The sequence below is a fragment of the Podarcis vaucheri genome, assembly GCF_965113315.1.
Source record: "Podarcis vaucheri genome assembly, chromosome: 4".
In the NCBI taxonomy this organism is placed as follows: Eukaryota; Metazoa; Chordata; class Lepidosauria; order Squamata; family Lacertidae; genus Podarcis; species Podarcis vaucheri.
In genome coordinates, this window is record NC_138762.1 from 4007654 (window position 1) to 4023399 (window position 15746).

Here is a 15746-nt window from a genome sequence, read left to right on the forward strand (position 1 = left end):
AGGAGAGAGTAATTGTTCACACATTTCCCACTGAGGACAATTCAGATGATGATGATGATTTTTCTGATTACAGTGGTGCCTCGCAAGACGAAATTAATTCGTTCCGCAAGTTTTTTCTTCTTGCGAGTTTTTCGTCTTGCGAAGCACAGTTTCCCATAGGAATGCATTGAAAATCAATTAATGCGTTCCTAGGGAAACCGCCTTCAGACCAGGTCCGGGGACAGTCTGTCCCCCGACCTCTTCTGAAGGCTGGGGGGGGGGACAAGGGCTTTTCTTCCCACCCCCCGCCTTCAGAAGGCTGTTCTGAAGGCTGGTGGTGGGAAGAAAAGCCCTTCTTCCCACCTCCCGCCCCGCAAGCTCCGGGGACAGGAGGGCTTTGCTGCCGACCGCCAGCATTTTAAAAGCCCCTGCTGTCCCGGGGCGATTTTAAAATGCTGGCGGGCGGGAGCGAAGTCTCTGCTGTCCTGGGGAGATTTTAAAATGCTGGGGGTCGGGAGCGAACACTTCGCTCCCGCCCGCCAGCATTTTAAGATTGCCCGGGGCAGCGGAGACTTCTCTGCTGTCCCGGGGAGATTTTAAAATGCTGGGGGTCGGCACCGAACGCTTCGCTCCCTCCCGCCAGCATTTTAAGATCGCCCGGGGCAGCGGAGAAGTCTCCGCTGTCCCGGGAAGGCCGGCGGGGGGAGCAAAGACTTTTGCCCCCCGCCAGCCTTCAGAAGAGGTCCAGGACCTCTTCTGAAGGCCGGCTGTGGGCGAAAGTCTTTGCTCCCGACCGCCAGCAATTTAAAACAGGTCCCCGGAGATTTCCCTATGGGCTTTCGTCTTGCGAAGCAAGCCCATAGGGAAATTCGTCTTGCGAAGCGCCTCCAAAACAGAAAACCCTTTCGTCTTGCGGGTTTTCCGTCTTGCGAGGCATTCGTCTTGCGGGGTACCACTGTACAGTGGTACTGATGATGACAGTGATAGCTCAAAGAGCTCAGTTGCCACAGTCATTGAGAGGAAGTCTTACACAATGGATAGACCTTCACAGATGAAGGATGAACCACTGTTTGCCATTGGTACTGGTTCTCAACAAAGTCCAGAGGTTGAACCAGTGAGCAGAGAGGATCAGCACCTCATACGCAGGTCTGAGAGAGTTACAAAGGGTGTACCACCAAAGAGGTACTCAAAAGAGTTTGCTAACTTAGCTGTTGCATGTGTTGCTGTAGTACACAACCGAGGACAGGTTGAAGCAGTGTCTAAGTCAGAGACAAAGACACAACAGAGAGCTGCTAGCCAAGGTAATGCAGATGCACTCATTCCTTGGAAGCCAGACAACCAGAGAGGTACACTGGGGAAACCAGTGGCGGGGAGTTCCAAGGGTGGAACTGAAACAACAGGGGACTGTTATATGTATAACAACTGTTTGTTTTCTTCTCTGGATCATGTTTTGCTCGCAACGCCCATTGATGCTTTTGGGGGATGTTGTCAGGAAAAAGCAGCAATGCGAAAGCCAGCTGCAGGTGTCTGGAATGCAAACAGGATGTTGATGTGTGGGACTGTACTATTGGGAAAAAGGGGCAGTCTATTCATTGTACTGAGCACCGGATGTTAGCTCAGAGTGTCATCTGACCTGTACTGGAAGTACAGGGGCGGAGTTGAGACTCTACTGCTGGAGTCTGGAGAGTGCAGACACGTTTCTCTGTACTGCTGGAATGACAGAAATAAAAGACATGTAAATAGATTTCTGTCTGACTCTTTCCCCTCCCTGGGGGAAGCAGGGAGGAGGGTGTGTTCTTCTCACGTTTGAGGAGGATCGCCGATTTGTGACCTTGCCTGTATCCTGCCGGGAGACGCAGACGGGAAGGTCAACAAGGATTCAAGCCGAATGCCTGGAGTGAGGCCAGTTACCTCTGACTGCGGCTGAGAATCCTGACATTGAGAACCATGCAGTACATATAGAGATTATAGAAAGAATACATTGTATACAGCAACACAAAATAACACAAATAACTACTATAATGATCACGAAAATCAATAAATGTCGAAGCCAACTTCCATCTGGAAGCCAAGAATATAAGAATTCTGATTCCAAGCTGCACGGTAGGCTTCCTTTCTAGTTTATTAGCCATGCACTGATATCACTCCTATAGCACTGAGATTGGTCACTGTATGTTCCTGTAAGAGAACAAGAGCTATTAAAAGTGAAATTCAATGTATATTGACAGTTTGGATATATGCCCCATGATTCTTTCCCCTCTTTAATTTGAAAACAAATGGGGGCAGGCTCATGGAGGGTCAATTGTACTGGAGGCCAAAAAGTTTGCTTAGGGGATATAATATTTGTAAATTGAAAAGATCCATTGACAGGCACACCATGAAACATTATGCCTGAATGACTGGCATACACACCCAACATTTAGAAGCATGCAATAAAACTGGCAAACTTAATCATATCTTGTACAAAAATATTATCCCTCCATATCTTATGATAATTTTCTCCCCTAAAAGTCTTATTCAACAACGCTGTTCTTCTAGTTCGAAAGTGGCTGAGCCGTGGATACTGCCAGCCAGAGTAGGAAGCTGACAACAGCTGCTTGCCAGATGATGAGGTGAATTATGGTGGTTTCAACTGGACTGGGTCGTCTGCTTCTCTTCCTTGTATAACGGTGCAGCAAAGGATGGCAAGGCAAATGGTTAGGAAGGCAAACACTGCCAGATGCAGCTTGTGTGCAGCACCTCTAGGTGGCGCATGCGGAAAGGTTTCAATGCTTCACCCACAAAATGTTGACAAAGTGTAGGGGAGTTCTGCATGCCTTGAGGCAGGACAACCCACTGATATCGCTGGGTGGGCTGCGAATTGTTATATACTGGCAATGTAGAAGCAAACCGTTCCCTGTCTGCTGGAGCCAGTGGGATGAAGATGATTCAATGTGGCCAAAAGTCAATTGTTCAGAAATAAGCTGTTCAGAAACAAGCTGGTGCCGCCGCTGCGGATTTTTCTTTTGGTAGAGGCCACTGTTCTACCCACACTGGGGTATCGGTGATCCTGGTTTGCCACACTGGAAACAAGTTGTATCGGTGGCTACAGGCTGGTTTTCATTTAGCGTTGCTGCCAGCAGATGAACCTTGTGGGTGGTTGTATCTACAGACTGACAAATGCGAAGCATGGCTGCTGTGTCTGTGGCAGGATTGTGTATTATCGGTCTCAATGCAACTTTACAATCCTCATTAGCCAATTGTGTGATAATTATTTGTTTGGCTTCAGGACTTTCAATTTGGCGACTCACTGCTGTAATCAGCCTGTCCATAAAGGAAGAATATGATTCTCTTGCCTCTTGCCTGATTGAACCCCACCTTGACTGAATACTAGTGGGTTCTGGAATTTTTCTCATTGCTTGTTTAGCAGCAAGAGCAGTATCCCTCAATAAGATCTGCAGCAGTGTGGCTTGTACTGAAGCCTGAGCAAAGGGACCACGCCCCATCATGGCATCTATGATGTCTGCGAGGGTAATATTTGGATTATTTCCTCTGACTTGTTGTCTGGAGGAGGCTGGAGCATAAGCACGGCAGGCAGTTTCCCATTCGTGGGCAAACAAAACACCAGCTGTATGGGCCAAAAGCCTGATGTCCTCTGGAACCAAGAGCTGAGTTAATGTGGCTTCCAAAAGAGCCTGTGTAAATGGGGCTTGAAGTCCATTTGTCCTTACTGACAATTGCAGCTCTTTCAAGATTTTAAAGTCAAAAGGTTGGTGCTGGGCTTGAGTTCCTTCTGGAGCACCAGCAGGGGGCACAATAACAGGGAATGCCATAGTATCCTGAATTAAGGAACAGGCAAGGACTGCACGTTGAAAAGGGGTAGCTGGTTCTGCCTCTGAAAGATTAGGATTATTGCCAGCCAGACCACGGTATTTTTGCAGGATTGGGTCCTCTGGTGAGGAACTGTAGTCCGGAGGTTTGGGGTCTGGAGCTGCTGCTGGCAAGGCAAGTATTGGAACAGACTCTAACACAGTAGGCTGGATTAAAGAAGCTGAAGGTTGTGTTGGCAATGCAGCCAGGGAAATATTTTTTGGTGATAAAGAGCCCATGGTGTAACAAACCTTGCACCATGCATTTAGAATCCGAACACCTATGCTGGGGTGCCCATGAAAATGTGCACCAATCTTGTCCCAAAGTTTTAATTCCCAAGTCCCATCTGCAGGAAACCAGGGGGAATGCTCTTCGATGGCCAGAATGAGCTGTATCAAATCATCCTCTGGAACTTCCTTTTTTTTTAGCATAATTTTTATTAGTTTACAGCAAAACAAATAAAAATCAAATAAACCACATCTTGTATTCAACCGATTCATTCTTTAAGACTTCCTTCAGCGTCTCCGCAAATCTCCGTTGTCTATCAACACATACTTTCGCATCTCCTACTATCTATTGACATTATTAAAATCCTTTCCACCCTTTTCTTTAGACAATATTCTTACAAATATCACAGAGCTCTTTTAAACCCTACTAGCGTTATTTGTCCCTCACTTAAATTATCCAGATAATCTTGCTGCCGTTGTTGCATATTGGAAAAATTTGCCATCTTTGTTCTTAATCTCTTTTCCTGATAAACCTAACAGAAAGGCCTCTGGTTTTTTCCCAAAGGTATATTTTAAAATTTTTCCCATTTCTGTATATACCTTTTCCCAGAAACCTTTAACCTTTTTGCAGTCCCACCACATGTGGTAGAAGGTCCCTTCATTTTCCCTGCATTTCCAACATTTACTGCATGTCTTATACATTTTTGCTAGTTTCGCAGGGGTAATGTACCAACGGTATAACATCTTCATTAAGTTTTCCTTCAACGTTACACATGCCGTGAATTTAAGATTTTTTCCCCATAATTTCTCCCACTCTTCAAAATAGATATTATAACCGAAGTCTTTTGCCCAATGTATCATTACCGACTTCACTTCCTCGTCTATTAAATTCCACTCTAGCAGCTGGTTGTACATTTTTGATAGGATTTTGTAATCATTATTTATTATCTCAATCTGGAATTTAGAATCTTTTTCTGCATATCCTCTATCTTTAATATCCTTCTTAGCCATTTCGTTTATTTGAAAGTAATGGAACCAATCAAACACCTTTTCCTTAACCTGGTCATATGGTTTTAGCTTCCACTTCCCCCCCATCTTTAATTAGCAGCTGTTCGTAGGTAACCCATTTATCCCCCGTGCCGGTCTTTTTAGCACTTGTGGCTTCTAGTGGAGACATCCAGTGTAGGACTCTGGGTTCCAATAAAAATCTGTACCTCTCCCATACTTCTATCAAAGGACCTTTAAAGATGTGGCTTTCAAATCCCTTGTGTACCTTCTTCTTTTCATAACATAGATACGCGTGCCACCCAAATCTATTGTCGTGGCCTTCCAGATCTAAAAGTTCTTTATTATCTAATTTTATCCACAGTTTTATCCAACATAGGCACGATGCCTCATAATATAGTTTCAGATCTGGAAGTGTGAATCCCCCCCTTTCTTTTGCCTCTGTCAGTAATTTAAACTGTATCCTCGGTCTTTTACCCTGCCATACGTACTTTGAGAACTCTCTTTGCCATTCTTTGAATATCTTAGTACCTTTGATTATCGGAATATTCTGGAATAGAAACAACATTCTCGGAAGTACAGTCATCTTAATTATGGCTATCCTACCCCAGAAAGACAGTTTTAGCTTCCCCCACGTCACCAAATCCTTTTTAATCTCTTTCCATACTACTTCATAATTATTTTTAAATAGTTCTATATTTTTTGGAGTTATCCATATTCCTAAATATTTCACCTTTCTGGCCACCTCTATCTCTGTTTGTTGTTGTATTTCTTCAATTGTACTTAGATCTATATTCTTTGTCATTAATTTAGTCTTACTTTTATTTAACTTAAAACCAGCCACTTTGCCGAATTGCTCTAGTTCTTCCAATATCTCTTTTATTGAGTTCGCCGGATCTTCTATTGTTATTAGCAAATCGTCTGCAAATGCCTTTACCTTGTATTCATTTTGTCCGGTTGTTATTCCTTTTATCTTCTTGTTTTGTCTTATTGAGTTGAGTAACACTTCCAATACAGTTATGAACAGCAATGGGGAAAGCGGACAGCCTTGCCTTGTACCCTTCCCTATCTTTATTCCTTCTGACACTATGTTGTTTATGATCAATTTCGCTTTCTGCTCCGTATAGATTGCTTTTATTCCATTAAAAAACTCTGCACCCACCTCCATGTATTCTAGATTTTTTAACAAAAAATCCCAATTTGTGTTATCAAATGCTTTCTCTGCATCCACGAACATCAGTATAGCTTGTTTGTCACTCTTGGCCGACAGATATTCTATGATATTTATTATGTTTCTTATATTATCCCTCATCTGCCTCCCCGGTAGGAAGCCCCACCCTCCGGAACTTCCAATTTGTTGGAGGAGAGGAGAAATTTAAAGTCTTTTAAAAATTTCTGTTGGGGAGTAGACAAAGAGCTGCCCATTTTTCTAAAATCAATATAATAAGGGATCGAACTCACCAGGGATCCTAAGATGCTTCAGTGCTGTGCAACCCTTGCCGAGCGTAGTGAGCCGATGATATCCACTGCTTGGATCAAAAAACCTCTCACAGTTTCTTTTAAAATCCTCTTAGTCTGCCTCAGACTGTTTTCTTTAAGTTGCCTCTTAGTCTGCCTCAGACTGTTTTCTTTTATTCAGCCTCACACGGGGCACCACTTGTCGGAGCCAGCCGTTACAAAATGGTGCAGTTTAGCATAAAATAGAGACACAGAGAGACAGCTGTATTTTCAGGATGGAGGAGCAGCTCCTTCATGCTTCTTCTCTCCCTCCGGTAACCTTTTTATTATCCTTTGTCTCTCCCCAGCCGCATGGCCGTTTGCCAATGTCTCACATTACCTCATCCTGTCAAGGCTTTTATTACCCCTTCACCATATAGGGTCATCACTGCCCAGAGGAAACACAACATTCCAATACATTGTAAAGCTCAGAGTGCTGGTCAGCCGAGGTCAGGGGGCACCCTGCAATATTACAAGCCTTTGTCGTGGCTTTATGACTCCCACACGCCAGCACATGATTTCCATTCTCGTCCTGGGACAAAGTGCTCAACTCAAAGTAACTCTTCCAGGTTAGCAGAGTTTGTAACCTGAGGCGTTTGTAACTTAGGGTACCACTGTAATGGTAAATTACTGGCAGTTACAGTCTCCAAATAACACTCAACACATGCAAGCAGATTAATGGCATGATTTTCCCACCTTTCTTATAAAAAAATAATAATACAGTGGTACCTCTACTTATGCTCCCCTTGTTACCTATCCTTTGGGATACGCACACAGCAAACCCAGGAGTGTCTTTCTGGGTTTCGTCCTGCGCATATGCGCATAAGCACTCTATGCATAAGCACACGTGCAAAACAGGCACCTGCAGTTGAGGAGACCTCGGGATCCGACCAGTGCTCCGGAACAGAACCCGTGCGCAACCGGAGATACCACTGTATTGCTTTTATTTTCACAGTACAAAAGATAATTTTAAAGAAAGCAATGACCACAACAGTAAACAACAAATAACTTGTCCTGGTGAAATTGAAGACTTTCATCCTGCCATGTGTTAAAAGTTTCATTTGATTATTCTAAAAGATCATGGCACATTTTGCCATTAGTGCTGGGTGGATTCTTGCAACAGTCTTAACAATTCATGTATTTAATAAACATTGGCCAAGTATTATAAAAGGAATATGGATTATGTCCCCCCCCCCCTCTTGATTTCCCCTGGCAAACAAAATTTAATATACTCAAATTGCGGAGCCCAGAACTGAACACAGTATTCTAGGTGGGGCGTGACCATGGCAGAATAAAGTGGTACTATTCCTGCCCTTGATCAGATTCTGCCTTCTGTGACATTGGCCACTGCTCCCCTTTTGGTGTCGTCTGCAAATGTGATGAGCATCCCCTCAGTTCCTTCATCCAAGTCATTTATCAAGACGTTGAACAACAACGGGTCCAGGACAGAACCCTGCAGCACCCCTCTTGTCACTTTTCCCCAGGATGAGGAGGAACCATGAAGGAGTCCTCTTTGGGTTCGGTCAGGCAAATCCACCTAACAGTTACCTTGTTCAGCCTCATTTTACCAGCTTCCTCACATAAATGTCGCAGGGGACTTTGTCAAAAGCCTTACTGAAATTGAGATGCAGTATTTTCACAGCAGTCCCCTGATCAACAAAGTTTGTAACTCCATCCAAAAAAAGGGGAAGCGAGATTTCCCTGGCTTTCCTTGTTTTTGAGAATGCCATGCTTTCATCCTGTATACTTTCAGCATGGGGGGAGCTGTGGAAGGAAAATCTCAAATTCACAGCATGCTATACCCTAAAAGAAAATTATATGAAAATCTTTAATGCTGGTATGTAACACCTAATAAAATGGCAATGATGTATAAAAATAATTCATATTTGTGTTGGAAATGTAACATAGCAGTCGGGACAATGTATCATGCATGGAGTGTAAAAAAAAAGAGAGAGAATTCTGGGATACAATTTACAATGAGTTAAAAAATATGTTTAAATTAACATTTCCTAAAAAGCCATAAGCTTTTCTCTTAGGAATCCTTGGAGATGAGATCCCCAAGTTCTGAAGCAGTTACTTTATGTGCGCCACCACAGCAGCGAGAATATTGTTAGCACAAAACTGGAAAGGAAACCAAATTCCAATGAAGAGGGAGTGGCAAATTAAGTTGAAAGTTGATGGAATACGAAGAGATGGATAAGCGGACAGGGCAGTTTTGAGGACTTTTAACCTTTTCCCAAAGGGAGAGGTTTAGAGATCCCCACCTTTCAATATCAAAATAGATTTCATTTATAATTTTATTCAAATTTAATTTTACAATTTGATCTATATCTAATGAAATCATTATACCCAAGTATTTAATAAAGTCTTTGCACATCCGAAACTGATGGTTTCTATACAATGTAGCCCTTGGCCCTATGAGTAACATCTCTGATTTTGTCCAATTTATGGAATATCCCGATATTCTGCCAAAGGTTTTTATTTTCTCCATAATTTTCGGAACTCTATCTTCTGGTTTTGTAATAAATAAAAGGATATCGTCCGCAAATAATACAATTTTGTAATTATCTTTGTTGTGCTTTACACCCTTGATATGCTCATCCTGAATTATTGCTCTTGTCAATGGTTCCAGGCAGAGATTAAATAATAACGGAGAAAGAGGACATCCTTGTCTCATTCCTTGATTTAAACTAATCAAATTCAAAATTCTTCCATTTGTAACAATCCGGGACGGGTTTTTATAAGATTAAGAGGAGTTTATGATATTGTCATTAGATGCAGAAAAGGCTTTTGACAGAATATATAAAGAATTCATAGGGTTTGTGTTACGTAAATTTTGTTTCCCTATAGAATACTGTAATTGGATTAAAATGATTTATAAAACAGTGTTGTTATCACCACTGTTAACACTTCTTTTTTTGTAGCCATATTCTATTTGTTTTAACTTTTTATTTTTAACATCTGACGTTCCTTATTTGTCCCTATAAATGTCACTTTATTCTTTTCTTAAAGGCAGAATATGATTTCACATCCTACCAGTACATGGCGTTAACCTGTTCTACCTGTGTTTTCCCACACTTCGTATGAATTCTTTGATGGGAAGTGAGACTGGCACTCTGACTGAAGCTCTTTCCACATTCCACGCACTGATAGGGTTTCTCCCCTGTATGAATTCTTTGATGGGTATAGAGATGGGAACTATGACTGAAGCTCTTTCCACATTCCACACACTGATAGGGTTTCTCCCCTGTATGAATTCTTTGATGGGAAGTGAGAGAGGAGCTCCTACTGAAGCTCTTTCCACATTCCACACATTGATAGGGTTTCTCCCCTGTATGAATTCTTTTATGGTTAGTGAGATCAGTGCTCCAACGGAATCTCTTTCCACATTCCACACAATGATAGGGTTTCTCCTCTGTATGAATTCTATGATGGGAAATGAGATCGGTGCTCCGACGGAAGCTCTTTCCACATTCAACACACTGATATGGTCTCTCCCCTGTATGAATTATTTGATGGGAAGTGAGATGCTTGCTCTTACTAAAGCTCTTTCCACATTCTAAGCACTGATAGGGTTTCTCCCCTGTATGAATTCTTTGATGGGAAGTGAGACTGCCCTTCTTACTGAAGCTATTTCCACATTCCACACACTGATAGGGTTTCTCCCCTGTATGAATTATTTCATGGGAAGTGAGATGGTCACTTTGACAGAAGCTCTTTCCACATTCCACACCCTGATATGGTTTCTTCCCAGGGAGATTTCTTGGATGGGAAGTGGAATGGGAACTTTTTCCACTTTCAATATATTTATACAGCTCCATTGTGGGGATTTTGTCATAGTCATCCTTGTTCTTCATTTTCAGTCCATCACTATCTGCAATGAGGAGAGAAATGGATTATAGCCTCTGGGAGAAATTAATGGTGCATTCACACAAAATCTTATATGAAGAACAAACTTCATTAGTCTCTAAGGTGCTACTTTACAATTTTTAAAATAATTCGACTGTGTCAGACCAACACGGCTACCTACCTGAATCTAGAACTTGTAAACACTGGTATTAGAGGAATAACATATTGAAGTTTCGCAACCTTAACCTGTTGCAGGATCTTAGCCAGACCAAGTTGAATATAGCAGTGCATATGCAGACTTCCAGAAGCAATCAGTTGCAGGCATGTAGGATGAAGCAGGAACAAGACGCTACTACCAGTAACTTGGTTACTTATAGGTGTTTATTATTAAAGCAGATTCACAAGTTACTATATACAGGATACGGATCTTAAATCTCTCACTTAACAAACTCCAAACGACTCTCAGAACACACACTGTTCAACCAACCAACCAACCAACCAACCAAGGTCATGAGTCATCATGCCTAAGTAGAGACCTCAACCAATAGCAGAACTGTATCCAAGGCCCCATATCTGTAGGCGGAACAACTCCCTCTGCTCAGTCTTCTTGGCCTTCAGCCAACTTCTTAATTGCTTTGTGAGAAGCCACATCAAATAGCACGTAGGCAAAAAAATCCCAACATAACACAAGTGGGTTAGATTGATGGTTTTACTAAAGGGTTGGGTGCATTTATTAACAGGGATCCACTGACACCCTTAGTGCAACCTGTGATGCAAAAAGCCTGGCTATTCCCTCGAATGGATTTTGCTCCATCATGGAATCCCCTCCATTTCCAATGCAAGTTTTCTCCTTGGTCAACCAAAGACTGACGGGAGGAAAAACAAAAACTGAAAACTTGACAGAAGCTACTTCAACTTCCCTAACAACTCTGAAGTTTACAGTTAAAATGGCCTGAACAGTTCAGCCAGGCTGATCCTTGTTTTAAGAAGGTGGAGGAAGAACATTCACAGAAGAAGAAGAAAAGTAATTTAGTGTTCAAGGTTTATTGTGGGACTATTGTAATCCCAGATGTTTTAAGGGGGCACTGTTGAGTTCTGTGAATATATATGAGGTGCAACATAGAGAGCCGTTTTGAATTTAAAAACAGATATTATGATCCCACAAGGAGCCTTACCAAGAGAGGCCAAGATCCCAAGATTCTCCTCCATGACCTCCTTATGCAGAGCTCTCTGGTCAGGATCCAGCAACTCCCACTCCTCATCCGTGAAACAAACAGCAATATCTTCAAAGCACACTGGACCCTAAAAGAAAAAGGGAAATGTCCTCCTCTGAAACAACACTGTTGTTCACCACCACTCCTTGAGCTAGGACATTGTTCCACCCCTTGACCTCTGTCCCCACAAGGCAGCTTCCCCTGACCTGATCTGGTTCCACAGCCACTGCTTCCATTCTGTCCCCATTCAGAGATGGATGCAGAGGTCTTGCCATCATCATTCTGTCACCTGCCAGAGAAAAAAAAGTTGGATGCCCAGAGTGCAGTGCATCTGCAACAACAGATGGGACTTTGAGAACGCTTTGCCTGCTGAGTGCATTTGGATGCTTGGGCGAATTTCAGATGTTAGTTGTGAGAAAAAATATATCTCCCCTAATCTTGGGCTCTTGGTCCCAACTATCTCCCCCAACAAAAGATGAAAGCACCCCACAGATGATTTAGAAAACCAACAGAATGGGACCAAATGGAGAAAAACCACTTTCCTCCTTACCCAGTAGCCTCTCTTGGACACCAAACGGAGGCCTCTCTGTCTCACAGGAATCTGTGTTCATTTCTTCAAAGAGATCCTTTTCCTGAAAGAGCAACAAGGATTCAAAACTGTGAATGAATGGTGAGAAATACTAACAGAGAATGACAAAGCCAAAATTATTAAGGGTGTTAGATCTCATTGCATGGATGTCTTCCCAGAAAAAGAATGGGCCACGAGGAGAGCATTTTTGGATGTTCTCCATCCTTTTTGGAGCCCCTTGGAAGTATCTATCTGGAGCAGATCATTAAGCAAACAGTCTGTGAGCACCTAGAAAGGAATGCTGTGATCACCAATAGTCAGCATGGATTTCTGAAAAATAAGTCATGTCAGACTAACCTGATCTCGTTTTTTGACAGAATTACAAACCTGGTAGATCGAAGGGAACGCAGTGGATGTAGCCTACCTTGATTTCAGCAAGGCATTTGACAAGGTGCCCCATGATATTCTTGTAAAGAAGCTGGTAAAATGCGGTCTTGACTATGCTACCACTCAGTGGATTTGTAATTGGCTGACTGACCGAACCCAAAGGGTGCTCATCAATGGTTCCTCTTCATCCTGGAGAAGAGTGACTAGTGGGGTGCCACAGGGTTCGGTCTTATTCAACATCTTTATCAACAACTTGCATGATGGACTCAAGGGCATCTTGATCAAATTTGCAGATGATACCAAACTGGGAGGGGTGGCTAACACCCCAGAGGACAGGATCACACTTCAAAACGACCTTGACAGATTAGAGAACTGGGCAAAAACAAACAAAATGAATTTTAACAGGGAGAAATGTAAAGTATTGCACTTGGGCAAAAAAAATGAGAGGCACAAATACAAGATGGGTGACACCTGGCTTGAGAGCAGTACATGTGAAAAGGATCTAGGAGTCTTGGTTGACCACAAACTTGACATGAGCCAACAGTGTGACGCGGCAGCTAAAAAAGCCAATGCAATTCTGGGCTGCATCAATAGGAGTATAGCATCTAGATCAAGGGAAGTAATAGTGCCACTGTATTCTGCTCTGGTCAGACCTCACCTGGAGTACTGTGTCCAGTTCTGGGCACCACAATTCAAGAAGGACACTGACAAACTGGAACGTGTCCAGAGGAGGGCAACCAAAATAGTCAAAGGCCTGGAAACGATGCCTTATGAGGAACGGCTAAGGGAGCTGGGCATGTTTAGCCTGGAGAAGAGGAGGTTAAGGGGTGATATGATAGCCATCTTCAAATATAGAAAAGGATGTCACATAGAGGAGGGAGAAAGGTTGTTTTCTGCTGCTCCAGAGAAGCGGACACGGAGCAATGGATCCAAACTACAAGAAAGAAGATTCCACCTAAACATTAGGAAGAACTTCCTGACAGTAAGAGCTGTTCGACAGTGGAATTTGCTGCCAAGGAGTGTGGTGGTGTCTCCTTCTTTGGAGGTCTTTAAGCAGAGGCTTGACAACCATATGTCAGGAGTGCTCTGACGGTGTTTCCTGCTTGGCAGGGGGTTGGACTCGATGGCCCTTGTGGTCTCTTCCAACTCTATGATTCTATCTTGAGGAAAGTCTCTCTCACCTGCTTTCTCTCTTCCTGCTTTCTCTCCTCTGCCTGACTCAGGAGGAAACCTTCAGCCAGGGCCACTGCTTGGGAACTGGTCTCTGCTCGACAGTCCTTCACCCAGCTCTCCATCTCCGGTGGAAGGACAGCTAGGACCTGCTCCAGAATCACCAGGTCCAGCATCTCAGCTTTCGTGTGCCTTTCTGGCTTCAGCCACTGAAGGTCAAGGTGGTAGAGTCGGCTGCAAACCTCTCGGGGTCCTTTGGCCTCCTGGCAGCAGAACTGCCTCAACTGCCAGGTCCACCCCTCTGAGTGGAGGGTGTCCTCCTCACCCAGGATCTTCTGCACAGAGCTTTCCCAGAATCCCCCACTGCTCCCAGTTTGGATGACATGGCCTCTTTCTGCTTCAGCGCCAACTGAGTCTTGCTCATCCATCTATGCTCTCAGGAAGCCTCTGAAAGATCAGAAGGAACCCTTTGGTTTTCTGCCAAGTTATGTCTGTGCTAATGAGAGTAGCTAGCAAATCCTAAATAGCAAATACACTGGTCTGTTATAATGCTGATACACAATAAGGAGAAGAAATGGTTCCCTGAGAAAGTGTGTATGAGTCTTGCTAAGAACCAGGATAGGACTGTACCACAGCCCAGATTCTGCCCAGGAAGGTACCATGCCAAATCTTCAGACAATTGAATGCAGGAGAAGGGCATTACTGGGGTGGGACCCCTGCAGCCCTGGGACCCCCACCTCCCCACTTCACCCTCTGGGGGGAGGAAGAAGAGACTCACCAGATTCCTGTGCAATGCAGCATTTGCAACAGAGCAGGGGTGTCCAAACGTTTTTCAAAGAGGGCTAAATTTGATGAAGTGAACATGTGTGAGGGCTGACCATTTTGCCTGACGTTCTTTGAACCATCAAAATTAAATGCAAATTAAATGCAAATTAACTATTTTATGCAAAGTTTATTGCAAACAACATACTTTTCATTGCATCACATGGATGACAAATCTAAACAGGTGTTAAATCACTCTGCCTTTCATATCTGAAGGTCACATGAAAAAAAAACAAAAACCCAGGAAGCTGAAATATATGTCAGGAACATTGTAAAGTACATTACATATTATTGCTAATAAAGGTTGTCTGTCAACTTTTTCGTTTAAAAATACATAGCACCAAGGATACATGTTGTGTCCAAATGTATTTATATGTCTTTATATCTGATTTAAACTGACATTAACCGAGATTTTACAATGTATTCATCTCAACTGAGGGGGGGAAACTTGCCTGCACTAATGTGAAGGGTGAAATTGAGATCTGGACTGCAGCACATAGGCTAGATCTGGTTCAAAGGCAGTGGTTTTGATTCGCAAAATGTCACACAGGTGAGTCACTTAGTCTTGTCCTCACACAGTTCTTGTTAAAGTTCATAGCAGAGCACGAAAAGCTCAGCATTTTCTGCATGGATAGGACTGTACCTGTTAGGGAACTGACATCGGAGCAGAGTGGAGAGGCTAGGCTCCCAGATTCTGCAGGAGAGGGAACGAGTAAGGGAAGAGAGAGGACGTCCTCTGGGGAAAGAAGTCCAGGTGACACCAGGAAGAAGGGAGAGGCAGAGAGCACTTCGGAGGGGAGGCTCCGAGGCTCTTCCAGTGAAGTCAGTGGGGAGAGTGGAGGACCACCGCTTGGCATGCCCACTCTGCACAGAAGGCTTCCGCGCAGAGAGGCGAGGCGAAGGTTGTCCGTTAAGGAATTCTTATGCTGGAGGAAATTTAGGAGACACCCACTGACGGATTCTGCCAGCGATTGAGCAGCAGCGCATAAGGGCTGCTCAGCCGGGGAAAGACGCAACCACCCCAAGCAGTTGGGAACGGCTGGAGGTTTACACACAAGCAACCCCAATTCCCATGATAGTACCTAATACTTCCCTGACAGCACAACGAAACCAGATGTTATCTGTGTTAGAACATCCAAAGGTACCGTGTGCTGGCACCTATTGAACCAAACAGCTGCA

At 43.5% G+C, this 15746-nt stretch overlaps 2 protein-coding genes across 4 annotated transcripts in view; both read right to left on the minus strand.

Moving 5' to 3' along the window:
- Nucleotides 1-15746, minus strand: part of LOC309530290 (uncharacterized protein) — a 123454-nt gene that overhangs the window by 100331 nt on the left and 7377 nt on the right. The window contains exons 3-4 of one of the 3 annotated variants that reach the window (XM_082219026.1): nucleotides 14524-14587; nucleotides 12171-12252 (exon numbers count right to left, since the gene is read on the minus strand). The exons of 1 other annotated variant lie outside the window; for it this stretch is intronic. In XM_082219026.1, coding sequence (XP_082075152.1) covers nucleotides 12171-12231 — 61 coding nt within the window. In that variant the 5' untranslated portion in view covers nucleotides 12232-12252; nucleotides 14524-14587. Of the gene's footprint in view, nucleotides 1-12170; nucleotides 12253-14523; nucleotides 14640-15746 lie in introns of all 3 variants that reach the window. One more of the 3 variants, XM_082219018.1, reaches the window with a different exon arrangement.
- Nucleotides 1-15746, minus strand: part of LOC309530358 (uncharacterized protein) — a 47022-nt gene that overhangs the window by 12930 nt on the left and 18346 nt on the right. The gene's annotated exons all lie outside the window — the stretch shown is intronic.